The sequence below is a fragment of the Sciurus carolinensis genome, chromosome 1 (genome assembly GCF_902686445.1).
Source record: "Sciurus carolinensis chromosome 1, mSciCar1.2, whole genome shotgun sequence".
In the NCBI taxonomy this organism is placed as follows: Eukaryota; Metazoa; Chordata; class Mammalia; order Rodentia; family Sciuridae; genus Sciurus; species Sciurus carolinensis.
In genome coordinates, this window is record NC_062213.1 from 67,524,276 (window position 1) to 67,543,476 (window position 19,201).

Here is a 19,201-nt window from a genome sequence, read left to right on the forward strand (position 1 = left end):
TGAGCCACCATGAGTTATTTTCAGCATTTCAGTTGGATTTCAGAAAATCCAATTGAAATCCTATTTTTATCATCATCAACTTCTTTTAGGCTGTTAAGTTCTGATCCACAGTGCTTATTTTGTTTTGTTTTTTATTCAATTGGAGAATTCTTTTTTTAGTTCTCAAATTTAGTTTTACATTGGAAATTTAGATTTTTGGGGGAAGAAATAGTAAGGAAAGAATTGGTGGAGGCCCAAACAGCCCTGTCTTTGTCTCTTTGAGGATCTCACTATTCTAGTACAATATTAATCTTATTAGTAATCAAAACAGATTTTAATTACACTTAATATATTATTTGAGGAGTAATATAGTATGTATACCATGTATAAATAAACATGTATAAGATATGTTAAAAATGTTTCATTTAGAACATTTGAAGTTCGATCTTAAAAGAAATAATCTGGGAAGTTAATTAAGTTGAATAATCATTTAATAGCTTCTTAAGTGAATCATTGTTAAAATTGGCATGAATTTTAAAAATATTTCAGTTTTGGTTTGTTTATAAATTTTGAAGATTTAATATGTAATTGCTTCTAATTTTATTTTTTTCTTCATTTTTTAAGGAACTTTCTCATCCTACATATTTAGTAAAAGTTTCTAAAAAAAATTAATGTTCTCTTGAATTTTTTTAAAGCATTATCTAAAAATGATATGATATATGATGGAGAAAACCAAGACTGTGAGGAAAAGCCACAAGACATTGTACAGAGCATTGTAGAAGAAATGGTGAACATTGTTGTTGGAGGTAATATAGTCATTGAAGTTAAATTATTGTTTATGGGATTTCATCTGACTATAGAGACCACATAATGTGTTGAACTGAAAGGGCAAAATTATAAGACATTTCTATAAATTAGTGATTTTATATGTGTGTCTAAAAAAAAAAAAAAAAAAAACCACATAGGATACTTTCCAAGATACCTTCCTCCACTGGATATTTATGACCACTAGATAATACCCAACTCAAACATACTATATGAACTGTTTTTTCTTGAACATAGGTACACAAATTTAAAGGTACACAGTGCACCATGGTCATAACTTTTGCAGTTTGACATACAGCAGCAAAACTAACATGATCTTATTTTTCTTTATTCACAATTTTAAGGATAGAAGTTTCATTCTTACTGTAGACCTTGGTAACCACAGCATATGATATTTTTTCTCTTCTTATTAAGTTGAAAAATTTTATCCTTTTACTTAAAGAAAGTCCTTCACAGCTTTTCTTCAGCATATCTGATAAGCCAGCATCCCTGCTTTTGTGCTTTGGGGCCATTGCTAAGTAAAACGATAGTTACTTGAATATGGTCTCTATTGTTGTGACAGTGGATCTGGTAACTAAAGCAACTACTAAGTGACTAATAGATGGGACGCATGTGCACTGTGGATACACTGGACAAAGGAAAGGATGATTCTTATCCCAGGCAGGATAGAGTGGTACAGCAAGAGATTTATTACACTTCTCAGACAGCACACAATTTAAAATCTAGGAATTGTTTATTTGTGGAGTTTTCCATTTAATATTTTTAGATTGCAGTTAAATGTGGGTAACAAAATGTAAAAAAGTGGCCATAGATAAGGGAGGACTGATATCTCTGATTATAGAAAAGTACTCCTTTTCTTCTCTGATTTGTTATATTCTTTTATAAAAACCCATTTTCCCATCCTAATAAAAAAGTTGATTCCATTTTAGTTTTAGTTCTTGGTAAAAGAGGGGCAAGACTGTTTTCCGTCATCCTAAATATGCTAAATTTTATGAACTAGAAAATACTTGAATTGTTTTGGTTTTTGAATATTTTGTATCTGTTGGAGAAAAACATGATTTCTTATAACTTTATCATCACAAATTAGTTGACATAGGGTCAGTACCTATCTAATGAATTCAGTACAATTATTTATAAAACTGTTGTAAAGTTTGTTATGAATATCACTGTTTTTCATGAATACTATTGTAGCTTGGGTTAGATTTGAGACCAATCCATTGAAACTTCTTTAATTCATAATATTTTACACAGGGCTAAGCATAGTCCCTTGCTTATGTATACTTTTAGAAATAGGATTAAATGTATAGTATGGATCTTGGATAACAGTATAAGCATTTCAACTATACCTAATTTCCATTTATAAAATTTCTAAGAACATATTTCCTTAGTATAGATGAAGCAGGCATTCATCTATTGCCCAATCTCATTTTTTTAATCCATCTTTTTATTCAGCAGGTACTTATGGAGTGCATACAGCTGTATGGCTATATAGGGAAATACAAAAATTTAAACCAAGGTAGACCATGCTCTGGAGTAGAGTGGCATGTGAATGTGTGTGTGTGTGTGTGTGTGTGTGTGTATGTACATATATACATACATACATAAATATATATATCACTAATATAATGATAAGTTTTGTTAGAAACAAAAATTCTATTTTAAAATCCTATAAAAACTTAGGGAACAAGAGTGATTATTTGTAGCTAAAATAGTTCAGAAGAACGTCACATAAGTGGTGACATAAGAGACTGAATTCATACAGATATAGGGAAGTGGTATTTCACATATATACCTAAAATCTAAAGACTTACTTTTGGAAATTGGCAGGTGGTGGTTTGCCTGAAGTATAGCATATGTGATGTCATATAATATAAAAGATTATAGAAGTAGTTGGAAGCTAACTAACAGTTTTATAAACTTCAGATTTAGGATTTTGGACTTCATTCTAGGACAAGATAAATTGCCATCGAAGATTTTATAGCTGAGAAATGAAATGGATCAGCACTATGCTTTAAGAAACTAAATCTGAAAAATAAGTTCAGTAGGAGACCAGCACAGTAATTTAAGCCTGAATAGGAAACAGTAACGGTGAAAGTTGGGGGAAAAAAAATGGTTGATAAGGGAGATAATGTATGTTACATCAAAGAGATTTTGGCAGTAGGTCTTTCTAAGGATAGGCAGTAACAGGCCTGCTGTATTACCTCTTTTCAACATGGGTGGTCTTTCAGTTTTGAGCCTAAAAGATTAAATGCATGGTAAAATTATTGGTAGAATTGAATCATGTTAACATTACTTAATATTCCCCCCCACCTTTTTTTTTTTTTTTTTTTTTTGGTACAGGAGATTAAACCCAGGGATGCTTTACCACTAAGCTACATTCCCAGTCCTTTGTTTTGTTTTGTTTTGTTTTGTTTCTTTTAAGACATTGTCTTACTAAGTTGCTTAGGGCCTTACTAATTTGCTGAGACTGACCTTGAACTTGCCATCCTCCTGGCTCAGCCTCCTGAGTCTCTAGGATTACAGGCATGCTTCACCACGCCTGACCTGATATTTACTTTTGGTGTACTGCATTTGATCTTCAGATTGGCCATCCATGTGGAAATGATTATGAAATATGTTATGGGAAATAGATTTTTGGCCTAAGAAATATCAAGGCAAGTGCTATAGATGGAATTTATTGTGTTCAAATTGGTAGTTGAAACCAATAAAATTATTAAGTGGGAAAATGTTAGGGACTAAAGAAAGGTATGAATTTTTTAAAATCACTTTATACTTAGGGAAGAAAGAAAATGGTATATGCCTTGACATTCTTTAAAATTTTAATATTATATGTTAGGGGTTGACAGATTGTTGGCCCATGTGCCAGATTTGGCCCACTGCGCCCTTTTTTTTTTTTTTTTTTTTTAAATGAAGTATCATTGTAACAGTCATGTTCATTGGTTTTCTTATTGCCCATTGTGACTGCTAATTGCATTTCCAAGGTAGAGCTGAATAGTTGCAACAGAGACTGTATGACCTATGAAGCATAAAATATTTACTGTATGATTGCTTATAAAAAGTTTTACTGCACCTAATGTATACAAGTATAGACTATGTATTGAAAGGAGTGTTTTATTTGCAACTTTTTACTTAGAAAAATGTCAAATCTAGAGAAAAGAACAAAAACAACATAATGACCATGAGATGCCCTTCACCTGTATTCACTAATGAATAATTTTACATTTGCTTATGTGTCTTTGAATACACATATAGCATAGCTAAGTCTTTGCTGAACCATTTGGAAATTGCTTGTATACATTATGTCTTTGACCCCCTCAATAGCTTTTTTTTTTTTTTTAAACAAATGAATGTATTGTCAAACATAACCGTAATTTCATTTTCACACCTAAGAAAATTAACAGTTTTTTAAGAATATCTAATATACATGAGTTTAAGAATTTTCCCACTTGTCCCAAAAGTGTCTCATATGACCATTTTTCCTTTTTCTCTTTGAAGTGCAAGACCTACACTCTTATTTGCTGTGTCTCTTTGGTCTCTTTAGTTTAGAACAAGTCCTCTTTATCAAAGTTTCATATTCCTTTGATAAATTTGATAAAGAGAGGGAGGAAAATGGATAAGGGTTGAGGTATGGCAAAAGTTGAAGAAAGATTTTTTAGAATGAAAAGATTTGAATATGTTTTTTGGGCAACAGGAGAGATTCAGTTGTATAAACAAAATTGAAAACATACTGTTTTTAAAAAGAAAATATTCAGTGGAGGAAGATCCTAAAGATAAGAAGAGTAGATTTGAGGACAAATGAATGGATCACCTTAGAAATGCAAAGGAGTATCTCTCCTTAAATGAGAGGGAAGGAAAAAGATTTTTGGAGTTGTCAAGGAACTTTGTCATAATGCAAGATACGATGAGGGAAAACATGTGAAGTTACCTAGTTCTTGACTAAGTTGACAGTGAAAGTCATTTGTTAAGGGGAGGTAGAGAAAGGACCTTAGGAGATGTAATTGGGTATTAGAGAATAAGGTTTGGAATGAGTGCTTTGGGGAATGAGATAGCAACTCAGTTTCTTATTGTTAAAATTTTTTGTGGCTCCTGCAGAGAGTTCTTTGCATATGTAAACATTCTTAATATGTGTAACACATATATGTTACAATAAAAGCCTTGAAAGTATTTAGCATATCAAACATGATATTAAAGCTCTAAAAGGTCCATGTGAGGAAGTGACAAGTTTTGTGTAATATTGAGCTTCTCAAATACATTGTATTACTTAGTATCTTTTTCATGTAATACTTGATAATTACAAAACATGCTTTGGAATTATCCTGTTTAATACATTGTAGTGTACTCTCATTTTTTAAAGAGCAGAAAGCAACTTCATGGAAGCTGGCTCCTCAGAAGCTGTTTCTGGCTTCTCATCCATGAAGCTGCCATTTCTTTCATATTACTTGAACCCACTCAAAAGTTAGAGTTATCAGTTAATAACAAAATTAGTAATAACTACCACTTATTGATCACCTGTTGTGTTCTTTATGTGTCCGTGTGATTTGATGGTTCCTTAGAAGACCTTATTTTCTCTGTTGCTAATGAAAAGCCTGTAACAAGGAAAGGTGAACTAACATAGTGAAATGGTAGAGACATAATTAAACACAGGTCTTTCATATTCCAGAATCTGAGTTCTTTATAGTGGAGTGTGTTTCCTTGGTACAAAGTTATAGTTTCTGTCATTGGTAGCATGAAAGGAACAGTTTCTTACCAGTTAGCTACTAAATTGTGACCACAGACATGGATGTATTGCTTTTTCTTTTTTAAGGCTATACACATTATACCTAGTATAGTTCTAGAACTTGGTGGTATTTGCATTATCTGTGTTTGTTCTACTAGAACTCATTTGTTTCTGTTTATTAATTACAAGTATTGATTATTCAGAGTCACATAATAAAAAGCATTCAGTGGTATCGTCCATCCTTTCCCCAGCTACATTCCAAAGAATATATGTTAGTAGATATATTAATTAATAAGTATTCTTTAAAAAGTGGAGGAGTTTTTGGTAAAACATATTTTGAGAACACTACATAACGTGTATCCCCTTTGGAGAGATTGGTATATATTAGCAGTCTAAAGTCTTTAATAAAACAACCTATTTCCCAGTATCTCCTAAACTTATTTGACAATGGGATATTTTTTCAAGTCATTTCTTTTAAATTTCCAAGGAATTAGAATTCATAAGTACCCAGTTTACAAAGCACTAATATAGACTGAAAAAAAAATCTGCTTTGGTACATCCTGGGTAGTGTTTCATCAGCTGAGTGTGTTTCATTGCCAGAGCATCTTAAGGATCATATTTGTAAGTATGCCAGATGCATTTACTTAGTAGTAAATATGCTGACCTTTAAATGGTGCCAGTATATATTTTACTTCACTGTGCTTTTCTGCCACTGTTTTATTTTAAATAATTTGTGCTTTTTAAATACACTTCAGTTGTTATATGTAATTGCATTTTTAAATTTTATTGTTTTAGATATGGGAGAAGGACTACTATAAATGCAATGCAGACAGCACCATTGGATCTATGAGGATGGTAGTGGACAGGGAAAATATTCAAGCGAATGGATTCCAGGAACACCAATTTCTGTTGCGTATACACCATCCTTACCCGACGACAGATTGTCTGTCTCTTCTAATGATACTCAGGTATAAATTGGTGCGGGGAGAGAGACAATTTATGTTCTATCAACACCTTTAGTACATCTTTCCATTGTTACTGCTGATTGATTTCAGCTTGGGAAATTAAAAAAAAAAAAACTTGATTTTTTTTTTTCTTCCCCTCACGTTATAAAATAGAGCATTTATTTTCCTCATACTATTAATATTTTCATTTCAAATCTAAGGTATGTTTCATCTATGCTCACCCCCCCACCTCCATTGAGTTACATTTGAAAAGACTGTTATATTCACAAGATAATGATAGTATCATGGGTAACAAAAACTTTTAGAAAACTAGGAACGAAAAAAAAAAAAAAACAAAATGACTCAAACAACATTACCCTATGTAAATTTATGATTACACAAATGGTATGCCTTGACTTCATGTACAAACAGAGAAACAACATGTATCCCATTTGTTTATAATAAAAAAAAAAAAAAAAAAACTAAGAACTTCATCTTAACCTTTGGTAAGGGCTACAAAGAAACCAGCTATGATAATGACAGTTCTTCCTAATTCTTCCTCTATACTTTGTGTGCTTTTTTTTCTATCTTTTAGATCAGTGACCTATCTTGAGGAGTAGGTTTTCTTGGCCTTGTTGATCTTCAGCAGTTAACAACTTTTAAACATGGTCCTAACAGTCTGTACTGCCATATGTCTGCCCACAGTAGATAAAAGTAAAATAAAGAAGCATAATACACTCAGTGACATATAGTAGAAAACATAGCTTAGGCTTTTTAAATAGGTATTTTGTGAGGGCATGATGTGCTAGTTTTTTGTCAATAGTAGTATGAACTTGGTAGATTTTTAGAATTTGGTGGCTACATTTTTAAAGATATTATTATTAGGTCTCAGAATGGCTTATCGGATAAAAAGAGCAGTGTGGCAGATTGCTTATCTGGATTCCTTCTAACAAATGAGGAAACCCCAACTGTTAGTGAATTGAATTACTCAGTTAACCTTGGAAAAGGCATTTTATTTCATGGTGTATTACTTCTTTAGGAATCTGGAAATTCTTCAGGACCTTCACCTGGTGCTAAGTTTTCCCACATTTTACAAAAGGATGCCTTTCTAGTATTCAGGTCATTGTGTAAACTGTCAATGAAACCTCTGTCAGATGGACCACCAGATCAAAGTAAGTCATTAACTGTTTGCTTGATAAATAGAGGTTTTTAAGCTTAAAGTTTAATTTTTTAAGAGTGTTTGGATTTCTTCTGCTATTCTTGTTCTATAGAACCATACAAAGTGGGATGGTTATTCTACCTTTCAAAAAAAGAATTGAAAACAGGAAGTTCTAAAACTGCTAGAGAAGATACCTTACACTATATCCCAAAGGGTAGGACAACATTGTAGAATAGTTCCGGATACGTAGTAGGTTATCAATGAATTCTTGAGTGAAGAAATAAATGATTCATATTGTAAGTAACCTTGGAGACAGTATAGCCCTTTTGAAACCAGCCTTATGCTAGACTTCAGAAAACTACAAGTCAAAATGTAATAAAACCTACTGTAATAAAAATTATTCTACTATAACATACTAAAATTACTCTTAAAAAATGTAGAGTGTTTGAGTTTATCCACTGAGGAGACTAGGAACAATAAAAATAAAACCTTTTAAGCTGGAAACCACATTTGTCATAGTTTCCATAAGTTTTATGTTGTCACATTGTTCTGGTTTAGGGAGGAAGACATTTTTAAGTCCAGAGGCACAAGTTCTAAAATCTTTTCAGGCCCAAATCCTGAGAGTCCAAAATACAGTATATTGGCTCTTCTATATTTTGAAAACATGAACTTTACAGAAAAAGGATTAGGTTACATTATAGAATAAACTTGATTATACCACATTTACTTTATAAGAATGTTTTAAAAATTATCAGTTCTTATGAGGGAAATTTTTTTCACTCAAAAATTGATAATTTTGACATCTTTAGAGTTGAAGATCTACTTTAAGAAGGAATAACAAGAAATTGGTATTATTTTTTTTCATTTTTTCATTTTTATTTGTTCTAATTAGTTATACATGACAGCAGAATCCTTTTCAATTCATTGCACATGAATGGAACACAACTATCATTTCTCGGTTGTACATGATGTAGATTCCATACCATTCGTGCCATTATACACGTACCTAGGTTATGACGTGAATCTCATTCCACCATCTTTCCCACTTCCCTGCCCCCTTCCCGCTCCTCATTCCTCTCTGCCCAAAGTTCCTCCATTCATTCCGCCCACCCCCTATTAAGGATCAACCTTCACCTATCAGAGAAAACATTTGACCTTTGTTTTTTTGGGATTGACTTACTTAACTTAGCATGATATTCTCCGACTTCAACTACTTACCTGCAAATGCCATAATTTTGTTTCCTTTAAGTCTGAGTAATATTCCATTGTGTATATATGCCACAGTTTCTTGATCCATTCATCTATTGAAGCACATCTAGGTTGGTTCCATAGCTTAGCTATTGTGAACTGAGCTACTATAAACATTGATGTGGCTACATCACTAGTATGCAGATTTTAAGTCTTTGGGGTATACACTGAGGAGTGGGATAGCTGGGTCAAATGGTGGCTCCATTCCAAGTTTTCTGAGGAATCCCCATACTGCTTTCCATAGTGGTTCCACCAATCTGCAGTCCCACCAGCAATGTATGAATGTACCACCTTTCCCCCCACATCCTCGCCAACATTTATTGTTGCTATATTCTTGATTGTTGCCATTCTGACTGGAGTGAGATGATATCTTAGAGTAGTTTTGATTTGCATTTCTCTACTAGAGGTGTTGAACATTTTTTCATATATTTGTTGATCAGTTGTATATCTTCTGTGAAGTGTCTGCCCAAATCCTTAGCCCATTGATTGACTAGGTTATTTGTTTTATTTGGTATTCCGTTTTTTGAGTTCTTTACATGTCCTGGAGATTAGTGCTCTATTTGATGTGTGTGTGGTAAAGATTTTGTAGACTCTGTAGACTCTTCACGTTTTTGATTGTTTCCTTTGCTGAGAAGAAGCTTTTTAGTTTGAATCCATCCCATTTGTTGATTTTTTATTTATTTCTTATGCTTTAGGAGTCTTGTTAAGAAAGTCGGGTCCTAAGCCAACATAATGAAGATTTGGCCCTACTTTTCTTCTATTAGGTGCAGGGTCTGTGATCTAATTCCTAGGTTCTTGATCCACTTTGAGTTTTCTTTTGCGCAGGGTGAGAGATATAGGGATTTAATTTCATTTTGCTGCATGTGGATTTCCAGTTTTTCCAGCACCAATTGTTGAAGAGGCTATCTTTTCTCCAAGTATGTTTTTAGTGCCGTTGTCTAGCGTGAGATACCTGTATTTATGTGGGTTTGTCTCTGTGTCTTCTATTTTGTTCCATTGGTCTTCCTGTCTATTTTGGTGCCAGTACCATGCTGTTTTTGTAACCAAAGCTCTGTAGTATAGTTTAAGGTCTGGTATTGAGATGCTTCCTGCTTCACTCTTCTTGCTAAGGATTGGTTTGGCTATTCGAGGTCTCATATTTTTCCAAATGAATTTCATAATTGCTTTCTCTATTTGCATGAGGAAAGATCTTATAATTTTAATTGGAATTGCATTTAATCTGTATAATGCTTTTGGTAGTATGTCCATTTTGACAATATTAATTCTGCCTATCCAAGACTGTGGGAGATCTTTCCATCTTCTAAGGTCTTCTTTAATTTTTTTTTTTTTAGTTTTCATTGTAGAGGTCTTTCACATCTTTTGTTAGGTTGATTCCCAAGTATTTCACTTTTTTTGAGACTATTGTGAATGAGAAAGTTTTCCTAATTTCTCTTTCAGAGGATTCATCACTGATGTATAGAAATGCATTACATTTATGGGTGCCGATTTTATATCCTGCTACTTTGCTAAATTCATTTTGAGTTCTAAAAGTTTTCTGGTGAAATTTTTTGGATCTTCTAAATATGGAACCATGTTGTCAGCAAATAGTGATAATTTGAGTTATTTTCCTATTTGAATTCCTTTAATTTCTTTCATCTGTCTAATTGCTCTGGCTAGAGTTTCAAGGACTATGTTGAATAGAAGTGGTGAAAGAGGGCATCCCTGTCTTGTTCCAGTTTTTAGGGGAAATGCTTTCAATTTTTCTCCATTTAGAATGATGTTGGCCTTGGACTTAATTAACATAAGTAATTTTTACAATGTTGAGGTAGGTTCCTAGTATTTTTCCTAGTGTTTTGAATATGAAAGGGTGCTGTATTTTGTCAAACACCTTTTCTGCATCTATTAAGATGATCATATGATTCTTGTCTTTAAGTCTATTGATGTGATGTATTATGTTTATTGATTTCTGTAGGTTGAACCAACCTTGCATCCTTGGGATGAACCCCACTTGATCATGTTGCACTATCTTTTTAATGTTTTTGTATGCAATTTGCCAGAATTTTATGAAGAATTTTTACATCAATGTTCATTAGGATGTTGATCTAAAGTTTTATTTTTCTTTATGTGTCTTTGTCCGGTTTTGGTATCAGAGTGATACTAGCTTCATAGAATGAGTTTGGGAGGGTTCCCTCCTTTTCTGTTTCATGGAATACTTTGGGAGTGTTGGTATTAGTTCTTCTTTGAAGGTGTTGTAGAACTCAGCTGAGAATCTGTCTAGTCCCAGGCTTTTCTTTGTTGGTAGGCTTTTGATGGCATATTCTATTTCATTGCTTGAAATTGACCTGGTTAAATTGTGTATGTCCTCCTGATTCAGTTGGGTAATTCATATGTCTCTAGGAAATTTGTCCATGTCTTCGAGATTTTCTATTTTGTTGGAGTACAAATTTTCAAAGTACTTTCTAATTATATCCTGTATTTCAGTAGTGTCAGTCATGGTATTTCCTTTTTCATCACAAATTTTAGTAATTTGAGTTCTCTCTCTCCTTCATTAATATGGCTAGGGGATTATCAATTTTATTTATTTTTTTCAAATAACTTTTTGTTTTGTCAATATTTTTTCAATTGTTTCTTTTGCTTCAATTTCATTAATTTCAGCTCTGATTTTAATCATTTTGTGTCTTCTACTTTTGGTGTTGATTTGTTCTTTTCTAGGACTTTGAGATGTAACGTTATGTCATTTATTGACTTTCATGAATGAGCTCAATGCAGTGAACTTTCCTCTTAGCGCTATCTTCAAAGTGTCCCAGAGATTTTGATGTTTTATCAGTATTCTCATTTACCTCTAAGAATTTTTTAATCTCCTCCTGATGTCTTCTTTTGTCCATGTGTCATTCAGTAGCCATATCATTTAATCTCCAGTTGTTGGAGTATTAGCTTCTGTCTTTATTTTGTCATTGATTTCTAGTTTCATTCCATTGTGATCTGATAGAACGCAGGGCAGTATCTCTATTTTATTTGCTGAGAGTTGCTTTTTGGCATAACATATGGTCTGTTTTAGAGAAGGGTCCATGTGCTGCTGAGAAGAAAGTGTATTTGCTCATTGATGGATGGAATATTCTATATATGTCTGTTAAGTCTAAGTTATTGATTATATTATTGAGTTCTATAGTTTCTTTGTTTAGTTTTTGTTTGGAAGATCTATCCAGTGGTGAGAGAGGTGAGTTAAAGTCACCCAGTATTATTGTGTTGTGGTTTATTTGATTCCTGAAATCAAGAAGGGTTTGTTTGATGTACGTAGATGCTCCATTGTTTGGATCATACATATTTATGAATGTTATATCTTCTTGATGTATGATTTCCTTAGCAGTATGAATGTCTTTATTTCTCTCTTTGGCTTTATCTGATACGAGGATGGAAGCCCCTGCTTTTTTACACAGACCATGAGAGTGATGTTTTTTCCCATCCTTTCACTTTCAGTCTGTAGATGTCTTTTCCCAATGAGATGGGTCTCTTGAAGGCAGCATATTGCTGGGTCTTCTATTTTTTATGATCTCTGTCTTTTGATTAATGAGTTTAGACCATTAACATTCAGAGTTATTTTTGAGATACGATTTATATTCCCAGTCATTTTGGTTTATTTTTAGTTTTTAACTTGGCTTGGTATCTTTTGATTGGCCTTTCCTTTAGTGTAGTTCCCCCCTTTGCTGTTTTTCATTGTTTTTCATTTCGTCCTCATGGAATATCTTGCTGAGAATGTTCTGTAGTACAGACTTTCTATTTGTAAATTCTTTTAACTTTTGTTTATCGTGAAAGGTTTTTATCTCACCACCAAATCTGAAGCTTAATTTTGCTGGATATAAGATTCTTGGTTGTCATCCATTACCTTTCAGAGCTTGGTTTATGTTGTTCCAGGACTTCCTAACTTGGAGGGTCTCGGTTGAGAAATCTGCTAAGATCTGAATTGCTTTCCCCCTATATGTAATCTGATACTTTTCTCTTTCAGTCTTTAACATTCTATCTTTATTTTGTATGCTAGGCAATTTCAGTATAATATGCCTTGGTGTGGGATTGTGGTAATCTTGTGTTTGATTTTCCATTTCATTCTTCAGGTTTGGGAAATTTTCTGATACTACTTCATTGAAAAGATTGTTCATTCCTTTGGTTTATGTCTCTGTGCCTTCCTCTATCTGGAGCATTCTTAAATTTGGTCTTTTCATGTTATCCCATATTATTTGGAGGTTCTGTTCATGGTTCCTTTCCATCTTCACTGTGTGGTCAACTTTATTTTCTAGATTTTATGTTTTCTCTTCCTTGTCTGAGGTCCTGTCTTCCAAGTGATCTTATGCTTTCTATTGAGTTTTTAATTTGGTTTATCTTTGTCTTCATTTCAAGGATTTCTGATCTTTGTTTTGTTTTGTTTTGTTTTTTCCATTATCTCTATCTCTTTATTGAAGTAATCTTTTGCTTCCTGCATTTGCTCTCATGGCTCTTTATCGAAGTGATCTTTTATTGCCTGCATTTGTTCTCATATCATCCTTTACTTCACAGATCATTTTAATTATGTACATTTTGAATTCCCTCTCTACTGTGCTGTCAATGAATTCTTTTACTGTGGCATCTTGGTTTGTTTGGGGCACTTTCTTCCATTGTTTTTTCATGTTGTTCCTGTTTTTTCCCCTCTAGTAGTACAGATCCAAGGTATTAAGGTTTCTCCCTTACAGATTTATAATGTCCCTGCAGGTTTCTAATACTTGGCCTTTAAGGAGGAGATCAATATTAACAGCACCCAGTGCAAATAATATGCAGCTTTAAATTGATGAGCCCCTATTAAGATGTTTACAATTTTGTCACAATAAACAGAACTGATGTGTTCAATTATTCTTTATAGTATAAACAGTAGGTTTGCAATAGTGTCTACAGTTTCTAATGGTCCAAAAGAGTATGGGGGTGCAGAGTTTGGTGTTTTTTGGGGAAGGTAGGAATATAGAGGTATTAGATCATAAGAGTGAAAGAGGAATCAGCAGAAAGTTGACTTTTAGCAGGAGAGATGAGAGAAAGGGTTTCTCAGGTATAACTAAGCCTGTAGGGTATAACCAAACCTGTAGGGACTTTGGAAGTCGTCTTCCAGGTTCTGGCTATTGTCCCTAGATGGAAATGGCCACGTCTTGGTTGGTGCTGGCAGCACTGGCTTACCTGTATAGGTACCTTGATATTGAACTTCTAGTCTAACTGGTGGCCCTAACTGAAGATGGTAGTGGCAGCAGCAGAGGTAACCCAAGATGGCTGCTGAGGTAACTTAGGATGAAGCTGACCACTTTCAGAGATGGAGCTGCCAGAGTGTCTTGTTCAGATATGTAGAGCTGTGGTGGACTTTGTTACAGTGGGCTGTTGCCTCCAGTCCCTACCTGTTGTCCTAGGGTGGGGGCTACCATGTGGGAAGTGGCTGTGGTATCAGGTGCAGTGTCCCAAGATGGAGGCCGACCTGGGGAGTAATGGGGATCACAGCTTGGGCACTCTTCTTGCCTCCCAGAGGTCTGCCAGCTCGGGGGGTGGGGGTGGGGCAGGTGCTGTCTTTTCCTCTGGGCAGGCAGATGGCTGGGTAGAGGGGCGCTGTCCTCTCCTGGGGAGGGGCACAGGGTATGGCGGGCTCTCTCCTCTGGTGGGGAGGGGATCCAGTGCTCTCCTGGGGGGACAACTGGTGGGGGGAATCGTACTCTCTACTCCTCCTCACCTAAAGCTGGTATCATTATTGATGATCATTTTGCCATAATTTTAAAATATTAGTGACATTAAATTAAGCACCTCAGACACTTTTAGTTTTTCCAAATGTAAAAATTGTGATTTAAAGAAAAAAATGGTAGAAACAGAAAAAAACAAATTTTTTAAAATCCCAAGGATAAATAGAACAAAAAATAGATGATTCTGAAGAGTTCTTTGCAAGGGAGTGTTAATTTAGACCTGCAAAAAGAGTGATGTTATTTTGGAAAGTTGAAATCTTTAATACTACAAAGAAATCTTATAAGGAATAATGTAAAATAATTAATTCTCATTGTTGGTAGATATAAACCAAATATTAAGAATTTTTCGTTGAAGACTTTCTTACTTGACCATCAGGGCCATTAAACTATTGTAATTAAAAACGGAAAGAGGTCAAATTTTCTACCCTTGGAAACTGTTCTTTTTCCAAAATAGAATATATGGTTTTCTTTGTTGAATTTTTTTTGCTAAAATTCAGTGAGCATTTATAGTAATATAATTTTCTTTTTTTGTCTTTCCTTCTCTTTGTTTTCTGGCTTTGCTATGATCCAGGAAGCATTATGTAAACTTGAATCAATTTGAAACTATCCCATGAAAAACTGCAGGCCTGAAATTTCCAGCTTAGTTTGCCTCTCAAAAGTATAATTTAGTATATCATAAGATAATCATTTGATGTTCTGCCATTTGTTAATGCCTTGCACATAGTAGGTCTTTAATAAATCAATGAATAAAAGAGTAAATTAGTTAATGCTTTTAAGCACATCTATGCACAGGTATTGTTTTAGATACCAGGAATATAAGGATAAAACATTAAAAAAAAAAAAAAAACCTTACATGTTAGAGAATAATAAGTTACAGAATTTAATTACTATAGAAGTGAAGCAGAAATGGTGATAATGTGAACTAGACTTGCAAGTAGTAGTTTGTGTGAGCCTTAGTACCCTACAAACCTGAACTTGACTCACTATATTTTCTGATAGCTATTCAAAGTCAATATTTTGCTGTTTCTAACTTAATTTAAGCATTTTTTGTACTGATTTATTTGCTGCATGTATAGCAAATAGATTCAAAGTAGCTAAGTTGAGAACATGATTTTATAATAAGGATTTAGTTTTATTTTAAAAAAGGAAGGTTTTTTATATATATAGGCCTTTTTACATGAAACAAGTATTCCAACAGAGCATGGTAGCACACACCTGTGCTACCAGTGGCTGGGGAGGCTGAGGCAGGAGAATCACAAGTTCAAAGACAGCCTTAGCAATTTAGTGAGGACCTTAGCAGCTTCATGAAACCCTGTCTCATAATAAAAAGGGCTAGGTTTGTGACTCAGTGGTTAAGCACCCTGGGTTCAATCCCCAGTACCAAAAAATAAAATTAAGTATTCCTTTACTTAGATCCTTGAATTATTTGATAATTATAACCATAAAAGTTTTAAGATAGAGATTAAGAGCAATTAAGTTCCCTTTACTGTGTAAATGTGACTGCAGCATTTGGGACCAAAAAAAATTTTTTTTTCTTTTTTCTTTTTCTTTTTTTTTTTTTCTTTTTCAAAGAACCAACTGCTAGCGTTTTTTAAGTGTGTCCTGTAATTGAAATGTTAACCCTGGGATAAGTCTCTTTGGTCTGTTGGGCATAAAAGACCTGTTTCAGTGAGAGAGAAATCATATTTTTGAAATTTAATTTAAATGTTAGATAGCAGAAGCATGATACAGTATATTGACCAGAAAAATAAATTTTTATGCCAGAAGCTTATTTTTCAGCTTTTCATTACAAAAAATATTTAAAATAAGCTACTAACGTTTACAAGAGTTTTTAAATGCTCGAAAAGTTTACTTCAAAAGAAAACAAACTTGAAGGTAGGCTTGAAGTAATGCTATAACTTGTTAGATGCAACCAAACTTTGTATTGTTCTTTAGGATTTTTGAGTAGCATAACTAGGAAAAAAGCATGGTACTTAGTCTGAGAAAGTTTATGGTGATTTCTAAAGAGAAATTTAACTGAAAGAAAAGAACAAGGCATAAATCTTTAAATTATTTTTTGTGTCCTAATGAAAGAGAAACTTGATGTTAAATATTTGTGAAGGATGTTTTCCTCTTTTAAAAAAGTTTTGAAATTATGTAGCATGAGTGAAGTATCCACGGTTAGTGGCTAAGCTTTTTCAAGTACCGTACTTGTTTTATCTGTTCCTCTCCATTTGAAAAGTTTATGAAATTATGTAGTAGCAGGAAGCATTTTTGGATTACCATAATGTTAAACTTGTCTATATACTGTGCTTCTCTTTTGTATTTTAGATCTCATGAATTACGATCCAAGATTCTTTCATTGCAGTTACTTCTATCCATTCTGCAGAATGCAGGACCTGTTTTTAGAACAAACGAGATGTTTATTAATGCTATTAAGCAGTATCTGTGTGTTGCACTCTCAAAAAATGGAGTCTCATCTGTTCCAGAAGTTTTTGAGCTTTCTCTTTCCATATTTCTTACTTTGTTGTCAAACTTCAAGACACATCTGAAGATGCAAATTGAGGTATGTTCTGCATTCAGGCATTAAAGATTATACAATTGGATATTTCATTAGTTTTCTTTTAAATCAGATTATTAACACACTGGAAAGTTTTCTAGAATGTGAAATAATTGTATGTTGTGATGTACTACTATTTTTTTTTCTCCATTCACCTATTCATGTAACACATACCTATGAAATTCTGGATACTCATTAAGCACTGAGAATGCAAAATGAACTAAGACACAGCCCCTGCCTTCAAGAAACTTACACTAGTTGATGAGTGGTTTTAGCTCTCTTAAATTAATTTGGCCTTCGCAATAGCTTTGCCATTGTATATATGTTTTGTAATAATGAATTTGGCAGTATTTTAAAGAAAGTTCCAAATATATCCTGGGTCTGCATGGTTTTACCTCATTTAAATATTAGGTACTTTAAAAAATGTGATCAAGGGGTGTTATATTTTAGGACTTTTAAAAAAATTAATTTTTGCTTTTTTTATTTTTGGAATGTTGGAAGTCCAATTATCATTTATCTTTGAAAACAGAACAACAGTCATGTGCTTCTAAAATATTTTTAGAGATATAGCATTAATAAAGTTAGAAAATCTTTTGACCATGTCTGTACATATTATGCAGGTATATTAGTTTCTGATTTGTTTTTGTTTTCATCCTCAGATAATTCAGTATTTTAAAATAGTACTTTATGTTTTACTGATTTAATAGATGCTTTTCCCAACTTCTTATTTGTTAAATTATTGTTTTGATTGAGATAGTGCATATTTTAGAAATATTCTTTTTTATGTTGGCCAATTTTCACATTCATGTTAGATATGGTATGCAGGTATATTTAATTTTTGTCAATTTTATATTTAATCCTAACTAAAGACTAAGAATTCATTAGATCAAAGGAATAAATTGTTTTCCCAGAATTTTTAAATAGTTAAAATAACCATATTACCCTTTTGTATTAATACTCCATATGTCTATCAAATTCATTTAGAACATTGTTATAGTAATGAAACAGAACAAGGACTTCATATTTTACATATAAAAAACAAAATTTGGTCCATAGTTTTGGACACAAAATGATTTCTAATGTCTATATGTTGTCAAGATTTAGAAGTTTGTCATGTCTGTGAAAATAATACAAGACATTTAGGAATAATTGCTATTTTTAGTTAGTTTTTTCTGCTTTATCTTCAAGAACTACAAATAAAAGAGACATTTTAAAAGACTTTTAGAACTTTTATTTCTGAAACCAGAAGTCTTTCATTTGATCATGACACATTTTAATGATATTAGAGAATTTTGAAATACTTTATGCATTAAATTATAGATTTTTGAACACTAAGACTCCCATAAGGACTGTTTAAACTGTGTGAAATATAAATTCTTCAGCAACTAGGCATCATAAAGATCATTTAAGTTGTGATTTCTGCTTTACTAAAAAAATGAATTTAAAAGGAAATACTCTAAGAAATTTCCTGTTGACTCATAAGTAAAAGATTGTTATCTTAGAACTGCTATAATGTTGTTCTGATTTTTTAAAAGAGACCAGGCGTATTATACTCTTCATTATCCCTGAAGGGGAAATAATGAGAGTAAATGAGATGAGTGTAGATATGCTTTTGAAAATATTAAAGATACCCAAATTCAAGATGAGTTTTGTTCTACTTGGAGAAAATCCAACATATGATTTGCAAAATTTATTTTGTGAGAATATTTGCTTTAGAGTTTTCATAATATGATTTTCCATGCCCATTAAATTATATACCTATTTCAGAAAATACAGTTTATACATAACTTCTTAAGAGAAAATCTGTTGTAGGAACACAGTGCTATGATAAAGCTATTCTCCACATACATTCTAGGTGCTCAAGAAATCATTAAAAGTTTTGATGCATAAAGTATTCCAAAAGTTTTAAAAGCCCCTGTTGTTAGGCATGGTGTATTACAGTAATGGGCTTTTGTTTATTTGCAATTTGATAAAGTATAGATAGTAACTAAAGTTTCTTTTTTCCCAGTGTCTCCAGATCTGTTATTTATTATGTAAATCAGAGTTCCAAACTTTCTGCTTCATGACATCATT

General features: G+C 32.9%; 1 protein-coding gene across 1 annotated transcript in view; it reads left to right on the plus strand.

Annotated features, from left to right (window-relative positions):
• Arfgef1 (ADP ribosylation factor guanine nucleotide exchange factor 1) overlaps nucleotides 1–19,201 on the plus strand; it is a 119,223-nt gene that overhangs the window by 45,568 nt on the left and 54,454 nt on the right. Inside the window, 6 exon segments of the mRNA XM_047547485.1 lie at nucleotides 675–785; nucleotides 4,797–4,798; nucleotides 6,317–6,407; nucleotides 6,410–6,489; nucleotides 7,505–7,641; nucleotides 16,900–17,134. Coding sequence (XP_047403441.1) covers nucleotides 675–785; nucleotides 4,797–4,798; nucleotides 6,317–6,407; nucleotides 6,410–6,489; nucleotides 7,505–7,641; nucleotides 16,900–17,134 — 656 coding nt within the window.